We start from the raw sequence: 14,246 nt of genomic DNA, 5'->3' as shown, positions 1-14,246 counted from the left end.
AGGATTTGATCCCTGCACTGTAGCTCTTGGGTTATTCAATATTTTGTTAAATGTGTTGGTTAAACTTGTTGAATGGTCTTTATAAAGAATGTGAACTTCAAGGTAGCTCTATATGTTTGTATTTTTACAGAATGACAACCTATTGTGTCACTATTTGGATGAAAAAGGTAAGTGTATGATACTTTTTGTTTATAAATACACAGTAAAGCACTGGAATTTGGTCAGTATTTATGATTTGCCAACAGTAATATGCAATGAATGCCTTTTAGATTACAGTTTTATACAGCACACATCAAAGTTATATTTGAATGTGAAATAAAATATTAACTTTAATAAATATACTTTAATTGACAAAAGGTGGATTTTTTGTATGCCCTTTAATGGGATTGTGTTGTCCAACAACAGAAGTGGACCTATTTAGCTAAATGTATTTTTCTTGTGCACAGCTTGGCTTTGGAAAACAGATGGATGTCAGACTGTCAGGAACAACCAAAGTTACATTATTTGCAGCTGCAACCATGCAACAGCCTTTGCCGTCCTTCTGGTAAGAGACACACTTAATTTGACGTCCCTGGTATATAAATCTTACATCCCTAACTTGGTTCTATATGTTATACGTTAACTTGCAGACAGATCATCACTTTCCCATTTTTGTCTTTAGACAAGACCGAAACAACTTGCAGAGGTCCACTGGAAAATTCTCTCATACATCAGTTACATAGGCTGCGGCCTGTCTGCCTTCTTCACTGCTTTGTCCATTCTGTGGTACGTCTTTAGTAGGTAGGTCTATTCTTTTCAGTTTATGCAAATACACATCCCCCAAGCACTTTATTAAGAACACCACACTAATACAGCTTCTTCATTTGTATTTTTGTATGAGGATTTTTTCTGCTCTCCACAGTTGTAAGGAGTGGTTATCTGTGTTACCATTACCACTATGTCCCATGAAGTATTTGAACACATTCTCCTTACAGGAACATAAAACAAAAAATTAAAATCCAAGACACATTCTCTGAGGATTCAGCTTTATTTGTATTTTACAACACAACACTGGCTTACAGTAACATTACAGTGGCAACACAACACTGCTGTCATAAATCAAGAAACGACATCCAGAATCCTGACTGATTACCAGCAGCCACCATCTAACCTGCTCCTGTAGATTTGTAGATTACTACTGATCTACTTCTCTCTCTTCCTCAGAAACCAAAAAATGGATTTTTCCATTTCTATTCATGTATCTCTGAGCGGAGCCTTATTTCTGCTCAATTCAACCTTCCTGCTGACTGAGTGGGGGGCTCAGGTGGGGCTAGACGGGGTGTGCGTGTTTGTTGCAGCTTTCATGCATTACTCCCTGCTCTGCTGTTTCACCTGGATGGCTATCGAGGCACTTCACCTCTATCTCATGCTAATAAAGGTGTTTAACACCTACTACAAACACTACCTGGTCAAGCTGTCCCTACTTGGATGGGGTGAGTATTGCTAGAGCGCCTATGTGAATGTGCTGTGATGACAACATTGTGACAACAGTTTAAAGGCCGGCGCATGGTTCTGCAACTGCAGCTGCAGCTTTTCACGCAGTTGTGTCGACGGACTCGTTTAAATTGATGGTTTTCCAAGGGTTGCGCGTGTTGCAAAGCAATTCACCGCCAGAACACTAGGTGGAGTAACGTTTTTAGTCGAAGACGACCTTAAAGATGGCTTCTTTGTGTGTGGCAGTCGTCGTCGACTGTTTATTTACATCGCAACTGCTGCTCCTCATAGCCTTTTTCTAGCAGACAAATTTGTCCCTGATCTTCCTCCACAGCTTCGTACACTCGTCGACCTGCAAAACGACGTTATCCGAGAACTCCTTCCAGGAATTGCAGGCCATCTGCGCGTCCTTGTATTCCGTCAATGACGGGTTATACAAGTGGTCATACTTTCGGATCTATTCTGCCAAACGCTTTTCTATTTGGTCCATATTCGTTCTTCTAATTCTTCCTTGGTTTCTGCCCATATTATGGGGCATGAAACCGGAAATGTGACTCTGGAAAGGATGTAGTTAGCAGACCTATCACAGCCTTGCGGGTTGCGTGAGGCTTGCTTAGCTTTGTCGTATAGTTACAAAAATTGGGCGAAGCACACAAGAAGGGGTACACAAGCACGCAAGGGGCTCTTGCGCTTGCGTGTCCTTGTGTGTCTCTGAAAATGCAGAAGCATGCACCGGCCTTAACTGAGAATGCTGACAGGAAACCCCAGACACATGACACAGTAAAAAAATGAACTTTTTATGAGGAAACTCACAGAATTTCTTTTTGACGAGAGGTGCTGAACCAGGTGTTAGATTGAAGATGATGGGCACAATTGTATTGTTGGTTGTTCGATGCCTTGTTTTACAAAATAAGATAAGCTGTACCTTTTTTTGATCCTTCCTATATATCATTTCAGGACATTAGAGCACTGTAAATTACTTGGAGCAGTATATAAGGCATATTTAATAAAAAACTGTTATTACTTTCTTTCTCTAGTCACAGCACAGTATATAACAATACTTACTTTTATTGAGTTCCTGTCCACTTTATTGTTGTCAACAACTTAAAGGTTGATTCTGTAGGATTAGTGACATCTAGTGGGGAAGTTACAGATTGCAGCTGAATTCCCCTCACTTCAACCTCCCCTTCCAAACATGAGAGAGAACCTGTGGTCGCCTTCAGTTGACATACAAACTCAAAAGGTGTTAATTTGTCCTGTGTGGGCTACTGTAAAAAACATGGCAGCCTCCATAGAGAGGCCCCGCTTCTGATGTAAATATAAAGTACTTAAATATAAAGGCCATTCTAGAGCAAAGATAACAACAAGTAGTACAAATTAGATGAAATACTAGTGAAAACATCACTAGGATTATTTTATATTCAATATATGCCAATAGATCCCTTACACCAAAATCTTACACACTGAACCTTTAAAATACATTAAGCAGTTTAGATGTGAATTGATGTCACCAGCTTAAGTTTACATAATTTGGCATTTTTTAAAAGTAAATGCAACTTATTGGATTTTAGAGTGCACTAGCAATATTTTGGGATTCATATTTTTCTGCCTTAAATTCCCAAATAGCAGGTGTGTGTGTCTGTGCGTGTGTTTAATTATCAGGGATCCCTGGTGTAATTGTGGCAGTCTCGTTGGCAGTGAAAGACGTCAAACAGTTTTATGGAGTTACACAAATGAGCATGGCCGATACAAACCAAACCAATGCCATGTGAGTATATGGTAAATTGTTTTAGACATTATAGTCTCATCTGACCAAATCGATCTAAAAAAACTGACAACTAAACATCAGGCTATTTTAATACATTTTTAGCATATCTTAGAAAACATACGTTTATTTTGTATAATTTATTTATAATGTTGTTCTAAATATAACAAACATTTAATTCAGTCAAGACAACTATTAAAGATATTGTCTGATTTATATGAAATATGCTGTATAAATGCTCATAAAACACACTAAACATATAAGTATGTATGTCTTTTATAAAATTTCATATGAAAAAGGTTTTAAGTGTTTTATGTTAAACATGGTTACATAAAGTCTAGTTTATGTCAATGAAATAAAGCTGATGCCTTTGACATTACAATTTAAGGATTTAAATTACATGATTTTTATACAGAAAGGTAATTGCATAATGTAACTTAATTGCTACTGTTGAATTATGTAAATTATAAAGAAAATCAAAAGCGTTATTTCTTAAAATGTTACTTTATGAATGTTCCCCGTATACCCACCGATTATCTGTCTTCTCTGCTATATAATGAGGCAATAAAATGACCTGTGGGTTACTTCTTTTCCCCACAGCTGCTGGATCACAGATGACTCCTTCTTCTATTCCTTGAATCTGGCGTATTTCACCCTCACATTCATCTTCAATTCTGGCATACTGATAACAGTGGCCTCAAGGATCTGTAAGTTACAGCCAAGGCTTGGAACAAAGACTGGGGGAAATGCAGGGAGAGACCCAGATACCTGCAAGAATGGCTTCACTGTGATGGGTCTCACCTGCCTGCTGGGGACCACCTGGGGCCTGGCCTTTCTGGGCTCAGGATACGTCAACTACCCCATCCTCTACCTCTTCTGCATCCTGAACTCCACACAAGGTCAGTTTGTATCTGAGTTCTTTGGTTTGAACAGCATTTCTCTCTGAGGGTGTTTGAACTGTATACATGCTATTCAACTGTATTAGGAATAGATGGACCTGGTGTGAAGCAGCATTTAAACCCACCGTTTGTGTCTCTTTGTCAAGGTTTCTTTATCTTCTTATGGATCTGTCTGTCCGCAAAGAAGCAGATGAAGCAAGTAATGGAGGACAAGATGACCTCTGCTACTGTCAACACCTCAGGAATCAAATCGGATTAGACCCCCTTTCATCGCCTGCTTTTGTCTGGATGATAAAACCTACCCTGTGATTGTGACTTCCCTAATCATACCCTTCCATGTAACCTTCTGTCCTTGGACCTCTCCTGTATACATTGTTTTTTATATATTACCCCTGTAAATTCACAAGCATGATGTAAGCTTCCATTCACATGCAGATGACACACAACTGTATTTATATCTCTTTTGAGATACTCTGATCAAGTGGATTTTTTGACTTAAAATGCTGGAAGGCAAACAAATTCTTCCAGTTAGATATTGACAAGACTAAGGTCAGGACTATTGGCCGTGACATTCACTACCCACACTTTAAAGTTAAGCCATGGTGTCATGTTTGATAATGATCTCACCTTAAATATTCATATTCAACACAGTTGTCCAGTTGTTGTTTTCAGAAGGCACTTACACATATTTATTTATAACACTATACCTCAGTCACAGCTGAGGACCGAGGGTGACCAGACCTTTCTTCTCAGGATTTCCACTGTTTGGAACAACCTCCCTGTCTGACAAAGTCCTCATATTCCTTTGAAATCTCTTGTAAATAGTTTTCTCAGATGAATTCACTTCTAACTTTTTAATTGCATTTATTTACTTCCTTTTAATCCAGCTCTGACCTTAATGACTGTTTTTTTCTTTTGTTTTTACTTACCTTACTCGTAAAGAACCGTATAAAATGTTTCCTCCATGCACCTACTTTAAAGGTTCAGTGTGTAAGATTCAGGTGAAATGGATCTATTGGCAGGAATTAAATTTAAAATAATCCTAGTGATGTTTCTACTAGTGTGTTCATCTAAATTGTACGAATTGTTGTTTTCTTTGCTATGGAATGGGCCCTTTATATTTAAATACTTTATATCGACATCGAGAGAGGCTCCTCGCTACAGAGGCCATCATGTTTTATACAGTAGCCCAGACTGGACAAACTAAACACTTTTTTAGTTTTTAATACAATTGAAGACTCCAACAGGTTCTCTTTCATGTTTGGAAGAGGATGGTGAGCTGAGAGGTGTTCAGCTGCAACATGAAACTTCAACACTAGATGTCACTTAATTCTACAAACTGATAAAACTGATTTAAATCATTGTGTAGTTGATGTCACTTTTCAATAATCAATATGTGAGATTGATCAAGTTTCAATCGAAGGAAATCATATTAACAACTGAATAATTGTCAATACTGGAATAATACATGCTATATAGACTAGTAAAAATGTGTAGTAAAATTTGTTTAAACAGCGGAAAAACTACTCTTATGTATGTTGTGATGTTGATTCTGCTGAATTTTATTTGCATTAAAATCCCCACAGAATAATTCACGAGTAAGCCAAGTGTGCATTTGCATTGTTAATGTGGGTTGCCAACTTTGTAAAACATTGTGTGCTGCACTTCTGAGTTTCGGTACCTGTTGGCCATGACATTCGGCCTGTTTCTTATTTATTGCATAGTAAAAACTTCCTCTTTCTCAAGGGACTGCCAATGTTGGAGATTTTGTCATTTTACAATACAGACAGAAAATTGCAATGGTGGAGAATTACCTTCCTTCGCATGCTGATCTACCACTTATCTATAAATCCACAATACTTTAATGAGCAGAAACAATTATTACCTCAACATCAGCAGCTCACAAATATTAGATTATAGACAACGGTCCTGCAATGGTAAAACACATGTGATATGAATCATTTCCTGTTCCTATGACAAAACCTCCCCCACTTGGTTACGACCATGTGATGTATGTCTTCTCAGCTTAATAACAGGCAGACCAACGCTTTGCATGAATCAGTTCCATCATATGTGTTAGACATGATGTGGATTTTTCTCGTCACTCTTTCTTGGCTTTCTACAGCTCAAGCTGGCAGTGAGTATCTTCACCTCTTGCCTGTGTTTGATTATAGTGTGTCTTATGGTTGTGTGCTTGTGTGTTAACTACCATCTTAAACTTTTAAAGTCTGGGACTTCTAATAATGGAAGTCACTCATGAAATTGACCGGCTGACAACAGAAACAGAAACAGCCTGTCTTAAATCTTACACTGGAGCAAGATCTGTCACTTAAAAATCGTATCTTATTAAACTTTCAGTCTTATATTGTGTGTCCATCCATATATTGGAGTATTATTGACTCTGTGTGTGTCTGTCACTAACAGATTTGTGTAAATACGTCGTCAGTGAGTGCTATCGAGATGCCCCTCTTCAAAATGTCCCCTGGACCAGGTAACTCATCAAACAGAGCCTGAGCTGCTGCTGTAGGTCTCATGCTCCTCTTTTTAAGGGGAAACACATCTATCTACTACACAACTGAATACCCCTGATTGCCCTTTTCATTCTAATGAATGCTGGAGTGGTAGATTATCATAACGTACCATATTGGTGTCAATGAAAAGGCTGTCAGCTGAATGCACATGTCTTTTTCTCTGTATTTATCAGCATTTGATAATAGTTTATGGTCGACATTGTCTGTACACGTCAAAGATTTTCACTCATCAGTTTTGTTGTACAGGAGCCAAAGACAACTTAGCTGGGTCCTTTTTGTTCAGCTACAATGTTCACTTCAATTAAAAGCTCGGGTAACGACTATTGATGTGTGAAAACAAATACACCCTTCCCTTCGCTGCTCCTTTAGAAACTCTACCCCCCAACCTTATGCACGCACATTGCCAAATTGAACGACTGATCTCGACAAATCACAAACATTAACATTATCTGTAGACAGAATACACCTTCTGTATTTACACAAACTACACGTTCAACGACCAGAATCAGCCATGTAATTACGTACTGGTGTGTGGTCTGGCCAGAGCATGGTCCGGAGGAAACTTCCTGTGGTCTCTCCACCATTGAAACACCTGCGCCGGTCTTGGTATTCGTTATATTCTTTGGGTTAGATTGATAATTTTGTGCTTCAATGCCCCACTGTGAAAATAATTGTGGGAATGAATTATTTTAAGATACCAGTATTAGCCTTTCCAGTAGTTGTGAAGTTCTGAAACAGCACTGGTAGTGTAAGTTAAGTGTGGCCATTTTTCCAGGCGTCCTCCCACAGCGATAGCAGAGTAAGGATAGCATTATTTGAGGTGATGTTTTAATAAAAAATCGCTGTAATGCTGCATTCACACTAAACCCCACATGGATTTTTGCTTGTGAGCCGTCACGTATTTGCCTGGTTCTCCGGAAAAGAGGAGGGAAGGACCACTGGCTGAAGTGACTAGCTGTGTTGTACATGTTGTGTAAACACCGGATGAGCCAGTGGAGTTGTGTGTGGGTCCACAAGACCACCTTGAGACGCACATCTGGGAGCTGTGTCTGGAAGCGCTACCCAAGACTAACAAGTGACTGGTTTGATCACCCTTTAACCTGGGTTGGTGACAGGACCGAGTCCAGTGAGTTCCATTATCAGCACTGGTTTGCTTTCACGATATTGCGTCACGCAGATTTTTCACTCAAATTCAAATATTTAAACCCGATTGATAGACATAAATTACACAATGGATAAGAATTATGCATATAGACTTGTGTATTGAATTATAACCCCCAACTTAAAGGTAGTAACAATAGTATATACCACTTTATAACTTCATGATGTTGAATAATGTCACATATCTGTTGGTAGGTGTTATGAAGACAGAATTTCAACCTGTATCCAAGGACGCAATCGTATGCCAAACTTCATTCATAAATTGGTGAACTCATCTCAAGAGGTGAGGCCATGTGACTGGGCCCAGGCTCTTGTCGTGTCTGGTTCACAATTGCTTTTTAGTTTTTTTATTGGAAGTAAATGTATCTTTCATGTGTTGTGTAGTAACAAATAAGAAAAAAAGTGAAAAAAAGTAGTAACTAATGTGTAGTAAACAAAGGTTTACTACATCTTGTTACAGTTTCCTGTAGATATTTGTTTATCTCTTGACATGCATAACAATAGAACAATTCAAATTATCAGATTAACAAACTCAATGTCCATCAATTGATTTGTAGCATTTTTGGTGTGCTTTTGTGTTTACTTGTGACTTTTAGGCAGAAGAGTGTCCCACTGACATGCACAGCGTTCACATCCCATCCTCAGCTCTTCAGAGAAGCAGAAGTGATGAATCTCAGATGGAGGTGGTGCTGGTTGCCACGGTGATCAACAGCACTTACTTTACAGTCAGTAGGCCTGAAGCTATTAAGGTAAACAATACATTTCTTGGATGCCCGTACAGGTGAATTGAGAAAGTCTTTAAACCCTTTCAAATCAGATGGATAAGGAAATGAACCTTAAAGCTAGGGTTGGTAGTCCTGGAAAAGAGTAAGCAAGAGTAGGAGACACTTTGAATATATGCAACCGATATCCCACCCCCTCTCATCGGCCCTCTAGTTAAAGCTACGCCCTGTCATGTAGAGTAAGAGCTCGGGCAGAGTGCATGCAGGTTGTAATTGCTCGTGGCTGTGTTTATCACAATCCTGCGAGGGCCACAGACACCAGGTTTTTTTCATTTTTTTCTCAGACCACTTAATTTAATTTGATGGCTACAGGGACGGGAAGAGGATTTCAACTAATAAGGCTTAAAAAAGTGTTTTCCAAAGAAATTGCCAACCCTGCTTTTAATGTTTTTATTGCATTGATTTCCATGAGCTGTGGATTTATTATAGTCATTACTCTTGGATTGATAAAACTCCTCTACATGTCTTGGAACCTGGTTAAATTGCCCTTTACCCCGTATGCCACATCTGTCTTGTCATTGCAGCTGAGGCTTAACCGTCCAAAAGCAGCGAGGAGAATGGTCATACACGACCAGCGTGATCACATGCAAGGCACTGTTATGGGAGGGTTAGTGCTGGCAGTGATGGCAGGGAGCCAGCCTGTCGGGAACCTGCCTCAACCTATTAAACTAACCTTCACACAGACCCGACAGGTAAAATGGAAAATGATTTAATATTGACTTAGACAATAAAATTCCTCCGGTCTTAATCGACTTATGAATATGTTTCAGATGGAATACAGGACCTGTGTGTTTTGGCAGGAGTTAGACAATGGAACAGGTGAACCACAGGTCATCAGAATTTGTTTCTTTTAAATGGACAATTTACAAATAATGATCATGTGTCCGTGTGTGTTTTAGGTATTTGGAGCACGTACGGCTGTAATACCAAAGACACTGGTGCTGAGGTTATTTGCAGCTGCAACCATCTCAGTTTCTTTGCTGTGCTAGTGGTAAAGTAACAACATCATTTTCTCAGGTTATTTCATCAAACACATGTCACCTGATGCTGCCTTAACCCCTGCTCTGTAACTGTTTCTGCCATACACTATGTATTCCATTCAGACTGTAAAATAACTGCTGCACTGTTTTTTCCATATGCAACTACTCACCGTTACTTGCACATGAAAATCAGTGTCCCCTTACACATTATCTGTATAACCTATTCCATTTTTAAAGTCTTACATACAATGTATATGTCCATATCATAGTATATACTATTGGGAATTTATACCTTTTTATCTATTTACCTTTAAATATGCTATTTAGTCGACTACGGTTAATAAATACCCATTTAAACATATCATTTTTTACTAAAGTTCAGTTTTGTAGACCATACCTGCCTTTATATCCATATATATGTACATTTAATGTAGTAAGTGAGTAGTGCAGGTTTTCAAAACCTAATCTAAGGATGCAACCTCCTCCTGAATTCTAAACTTCATTCTGAGGTAATTTTTGATATATCCTTCTTCTCTTTGTTCCAGAACCCTAATTTGTCAGTGGATGAAACTCATTCTACGAGTCTTAGCTACATCACCTACATTGGATCAGCCCTCTCCGTTGTCTTCACAGTGATGAGCCTGATCATCTATATATGTCTACAGTGAGTTTATTTCAGTTTTATTCTCATATTATACTTATAACAGGGTAGATTGTAATAAATGATCATGAATACCTGTAATAATATGATCAACAGAGGTGACATCTTCTGTCCTATTTGTCAAGGAACTGAAGTGAGACATGGATGATACCTGTGTTACCAGTGTTTTCCTCCCCTGCAGAGGTCAAACCATAGGGCAGATAAATTATCATAGCTGCTCTCAGACATGCACTGAACTCTGTGAGATCTGTGAACATTCTCTGGAGGGGCTGTTTGTGTCAAAGCTAATGTCAGAGTGAGACCATCTGGACTTTCTGTGGACTTACTGCAGCCAGCCCATTAGTATAAAGTTAGCAGAAAGTTGGAAAGATCTGATGTGAGAACACAGCAGCAGATCCTGTGAGTGATAGATAAAAATAGGAAAAAACCCAAACGAAAACAAATATCTCAGGATAATAAAGGGGTGATAAGGGCGGACGCCAGTGTTGTTGTGCTGTAAACAAAAACTTGTGACTCTCCAGCAGAGTTATCACGTTACAGGCCTCAGCATCCCTCACCTGAGTGGACAACCTTCTGCTGCGTTGTGCATGTGTGAAAGACGAACTTTGGACCAAGTCCACACCCATTTCTCAGGACATCATCTGGAGGTCATGTCTGAAAATGGCTATGCACTGCAGCCATTTTATACTCCTTACTTATTCGAGTTTGACACCCTAAGTCCTGTGGGTCGAAGCATGGCGGTGCTCCTTTTGTATAAGAAGCTAAATATAATATATATAATATATATAATTATATCTGAGGCACAAATATCACTTCTGCAAAGAACCTTGCACTTCCTTTTCAAACACGCAGCTGGGCATGAGAGCCTGTTAGTAGAGAAGGTTGTTTTAGGTCAAAGAGGCTTATTTGTAAGTGTAGACCACACGTGAATAGAAACTGTGCATGTTCTCTTTTCAGACCAGCCTGGAATGTACCAGGAGTTTTGACATACTTACGGTTTTATTTCACATGCTTATAGTCACACGGCAGTTTCCTGAGTGTAGCTTTTGTGTGACCACTTTGAGATATTCACTTTTTGAAGAGCAGCTACCCTCTCACCACTGGTTCGTGTGAAGGCCGAATTATAGTCGGGTTGCATGCACGCACGCATGCATGCAAGACACGCAACACACCCCCTTCGTGCCCTCTGGCGGCTTGCGTGCGTCCGCCTATTAGTGAAACCACTAGATTTAAACTGCTTGCACGGATGCAAACACTTTTCTAAAAAAAAAAAAAAAACTTTCTCTTTCTGATGTTGTGTTTGAGCGGTTAGTAAGTCAGCAAGACTCAACAGAATTTTCTTATCAGCAGCTACATAATAAGTGTGTGACTAACATATTTTTTGACCAATATAGGAACAGGCTGAGGAGGAAGCGTCTGCTAAGTAGAAGGATGATCATGATATTCTGTCTGCTGTTTGTCTTTCAGACATCAGCGTCCAGACAAGGCTATCGGTGTGCACATGCAGCTCTCAGGTGCACTGCTCTGCCTCCACCTCAGCTTCCTGTTGTGCTGCTTCTGTGTATGGCTGATCAACGAGGACGATGAGGGCTGGGTTTGCCGCTTTCTGGGCCTCTTTTTGCACTGGTCCCTGATGGCAACCTTCTGCTGGACGGCTCTGGAGGGATTCCACCTTTACCTCCTCCTCGTCCAAGTCTTCAACATCTACGTCAGGAGATACCTGCTCAAACTCAGCTTGGTGGGATGGGGTTAGTGGAGTTAACCACTCAAGTTTTGGACCATTAGTTAACTTATTTGCATTTCATGTCCTCTATGGCAGGGTTATATCGACGTTAGGTTTAATCTGCAGCTGAATCCTTCATTTTATTAATGTGCAACCCACCATTATGTCCCCCATTGGTTTGTGAAACGCTTCCAGCCATGTTCTAGTTTGAAAACTCAGCATTTTAGTCTTGAGGGGCAGAAATAGAGATGTTTAGAAACAATGCAGGTTCCTATCACATGACCCCCTCTCTCGAAGAACCAGTGTGGAACATAACATGGATTATCAATTGCAAGAGCTGCTGAGCATGTTGTCTTTGCTAATAGTTGTGTAGATGTGTAGAATCTGCGAGAATTCCGCAACTAATGACCAAATGTTATTGTATATGAGTTTTCACCTGATGTACGTTTTAGGTATGTTAAGGATTAAAAGTGTTTCAGAACAAAAATACCATTTTAGTTTGAAAACACTGCAGTATGGGTGTAGTCAAAGGGGCATGCAGTAGCTGTAAACAATACAGATCTCAAGACATTTAAAACTATATCTGTGACTTTGGTAAACTTGATTTTGGTCTTTGAATTCAATTATGTAATATTATGAATTGTGCTTGATTTCCCGCAGGTCTGCCTACACTTATTGCAGTGGTTTGTGGAAGTCTTGGTGTTTATGGCAAATACAGTCTGAAACTAAGCGATGCCAAAGACCAAAATTCAACAGTACAGATGTAAGAAATCCCTTGTGATTGATTTAAAAAGTCAACCACCCAGTTTGCTTTGATTCTACATAACTTGACTTCAGTTACATGTATCCTCTGCTTTGTTCCCATTTCAATTCCAAATTTCATATTTTCTTTCTCTCTATGATAACTGACAGATGCTGGATGAGGAGTGACTTCACACCAAGCCTTGTGGTCCAATACATCACAACTGTGGCCTTTCCATGTATGGTCATGCTGTGCAATGCCTGCATGCTGGGGCTGGTGGTGTTTAAGCTGTGGCGCATTAGAGGAAGTAGTCGGGACGCTGACAGCAGCAGTTGCTGGAAGAATAACACAGGGAAGAGGTTATTGAAGGACTTTGTCACAGTGCTGGGCCTCAGCTGTGTGCTGGGGTTACCCTGGAGCTTAGCGAGCACCACGTACATCTCCCTCCCTGGGATCTACCTGTTCACAATACTTAACTCCCTACAGGGTCAGTATGAACATGATCATCAGTATATACAGTGCAGCAATAGAGTATGTACTGTGTTGTACTGATTTCCCATAATAATTCAAAGCCTTTATTTTCCCGTCTCAGGTGTATTTCTGTTCCTGTGGTCCATGGCTTTGACCTGCAAATCTCGATCCGACAAAGACTCATCTACGACTCACTCGTCCTCTCAGAAAATGACCACTCTCAATAACTGATCATTTATATTTGTATGTGTGTACATACAGTACCATCTGTTGCCTATAATAGGTGTTTACTGACCTTTGGACTCGTGTCAATTTATTCAGGTAATTAACATTAAATAATTTCAATCAGGAGAGAGAAAAAAAGAGACTAAATAAATTAGAATGAATTTGAATTTAATGTGAACAAGTAGAGAAGATTCTGTCGCTCGGACCACAGCAGGAGGTACAACGCCATGGAAGGAGGAGCTTCGGAAATAAAGGAGACGTCCCCCCCAGTGCGCTGATACTCAGAAATGAGGAATAGAGAATGAAAATAAGACTCAACTTTCTGGAAGTTCTGTTGCCCTGAAGTTCAAAACACAACTTTTCATTAAAAAAATGAACAAAATGGACAGTGTGGAGAAAACAAGTTCTTCTGACAGTGCGTGTGAGTACATTTTTACTAGGCAGTGTTATTATGGAAATGCAAACACTATTGGCTTGTTATCTTGGTTGCTGGCACATCCCCAGACTCCCTGTTTCCTAAAAGCTTTGCATTGTTGTTACAGTCTACCTTTTGAATCTCTACCAGGTTAATGTCAAAGTTTACATCAGACACACTTCCCTTTGAACTTTGTATTGCTGTACATCACTGAACTATGTAGACTAGGTTCATATTAGTGCATGAATATTGATTGAAACTCCTTTATTTGAATTGTTCTGTCGTGTGTTTTATGAAGTTAGTGTTTGATTCCTATATTTTTTATAATTCTTCACCTTCTCATGATATAAAGACACAAAAAACATAAAATATCAAAGCCATTTTCTCAAATGTTATACGTGTAATACTTTCCCTACAG

The 14,246-nt window shown here is 39.4% G+C and overlaps 2 protein-coding genes across 7 annotated transcripts in view; both read left to right on the top strand.

Moving 5' to 3' along the window:
* The window catches only part of LOC128442232 (adhesion G-protein coupled receptor G6), a 34,087-nt gene extending 28,359 nt beyond the window's left edge, over positions 1-5,728 (top strand). For all 5 annotated transcript variants that reach the window (XM_053424594.1, XM_053424613.1, XM_053424603.1 and 2 more), the window contains 7 exons: positions 131-167; positions 447-544; positions 662-780; positions 1,204-1,472; positions 3,136-3,241; positions 3,839-4,137; positions 4,284-5,728. In XM_053424594.1, the coding sequence (XP_053280569.1) occupies positions 131-167; positions 447-544; positions 662-780; positions 1,204-1,472; positions 3,136-3,241; positions 3,839-4,137; positions 4,284-4,396 (1,041 nt within the window). In that variant the 3' untranslated portion in view covers positions 4,397-5,728. The remainder of the gene's footprint in view (positions 1-130; positions 168-446; positions 545-661; positions 781-1,203; positions 1,473-3,135; positions 3,242-3,838; positions 4,138-4,283) is intronic.
* Positions 5,729-6,109: 381 nt separating this feature from the next.
* On the top strand, positions 6,110-14,101 carry LOC128442253 (adhesion G-protein coupled receptor G1). Of its 2 annotated transcripts, XM_053424626.1 has the most exons (12): positions 6,116-6,274; positions 6,562-6,628; positions 8,025-8,112; positions 8,426-8,578; positions 9,136-9,303; positions 9,382-9,430; positions 9,511-9,602; positions 10,137-10,255; positions 11,720-12,000; positions 12,636-12,738; positions 12,888-13,204; positions 13,310-14,101. In XM_053424626.1, the coding sequence occupies exons 1-12, from the start codon at positions 6,151-6,153 to the stop codon at positions 13,417-13,419; spliced, it is 1,671 nt and encodes a 556-aa protein (XP_053280601.1). In that variant the 5' UTR covers positions 6,116-6,150; the 3' UTR covers positions 13,420-14,101. The 2 variants fall into 2 exon arrangements, with proteins under 2 accessions (XP_053280611.1, XP_053280601.1); XM_053424636.1 differs by lacking the exon at positions 8,025-8,112 and having other exon boundaries at positions 6,110-6,274.
* Positions 14,102-14,246: the final 145 nt, after the last annotated feature.

This window comes from Pleuronectes platessa, chromosome 1 (genome assembly GCF_947347685.1).
Source record: "Pleuronectes platessa chromosome 1, fPlePla1.1, whole genome shotgun sequence".
Classification (NCBI taxonomy): Eukaryota; Metazoa; Chordata; class Actinopteri; order Pleuronectiformes; family Pleuronectidae; genus Pleuronectes; species Pleuronectes platessa.
This window is presented reverse-complemented; position numbering and strand designations above follow the sequence as displayed.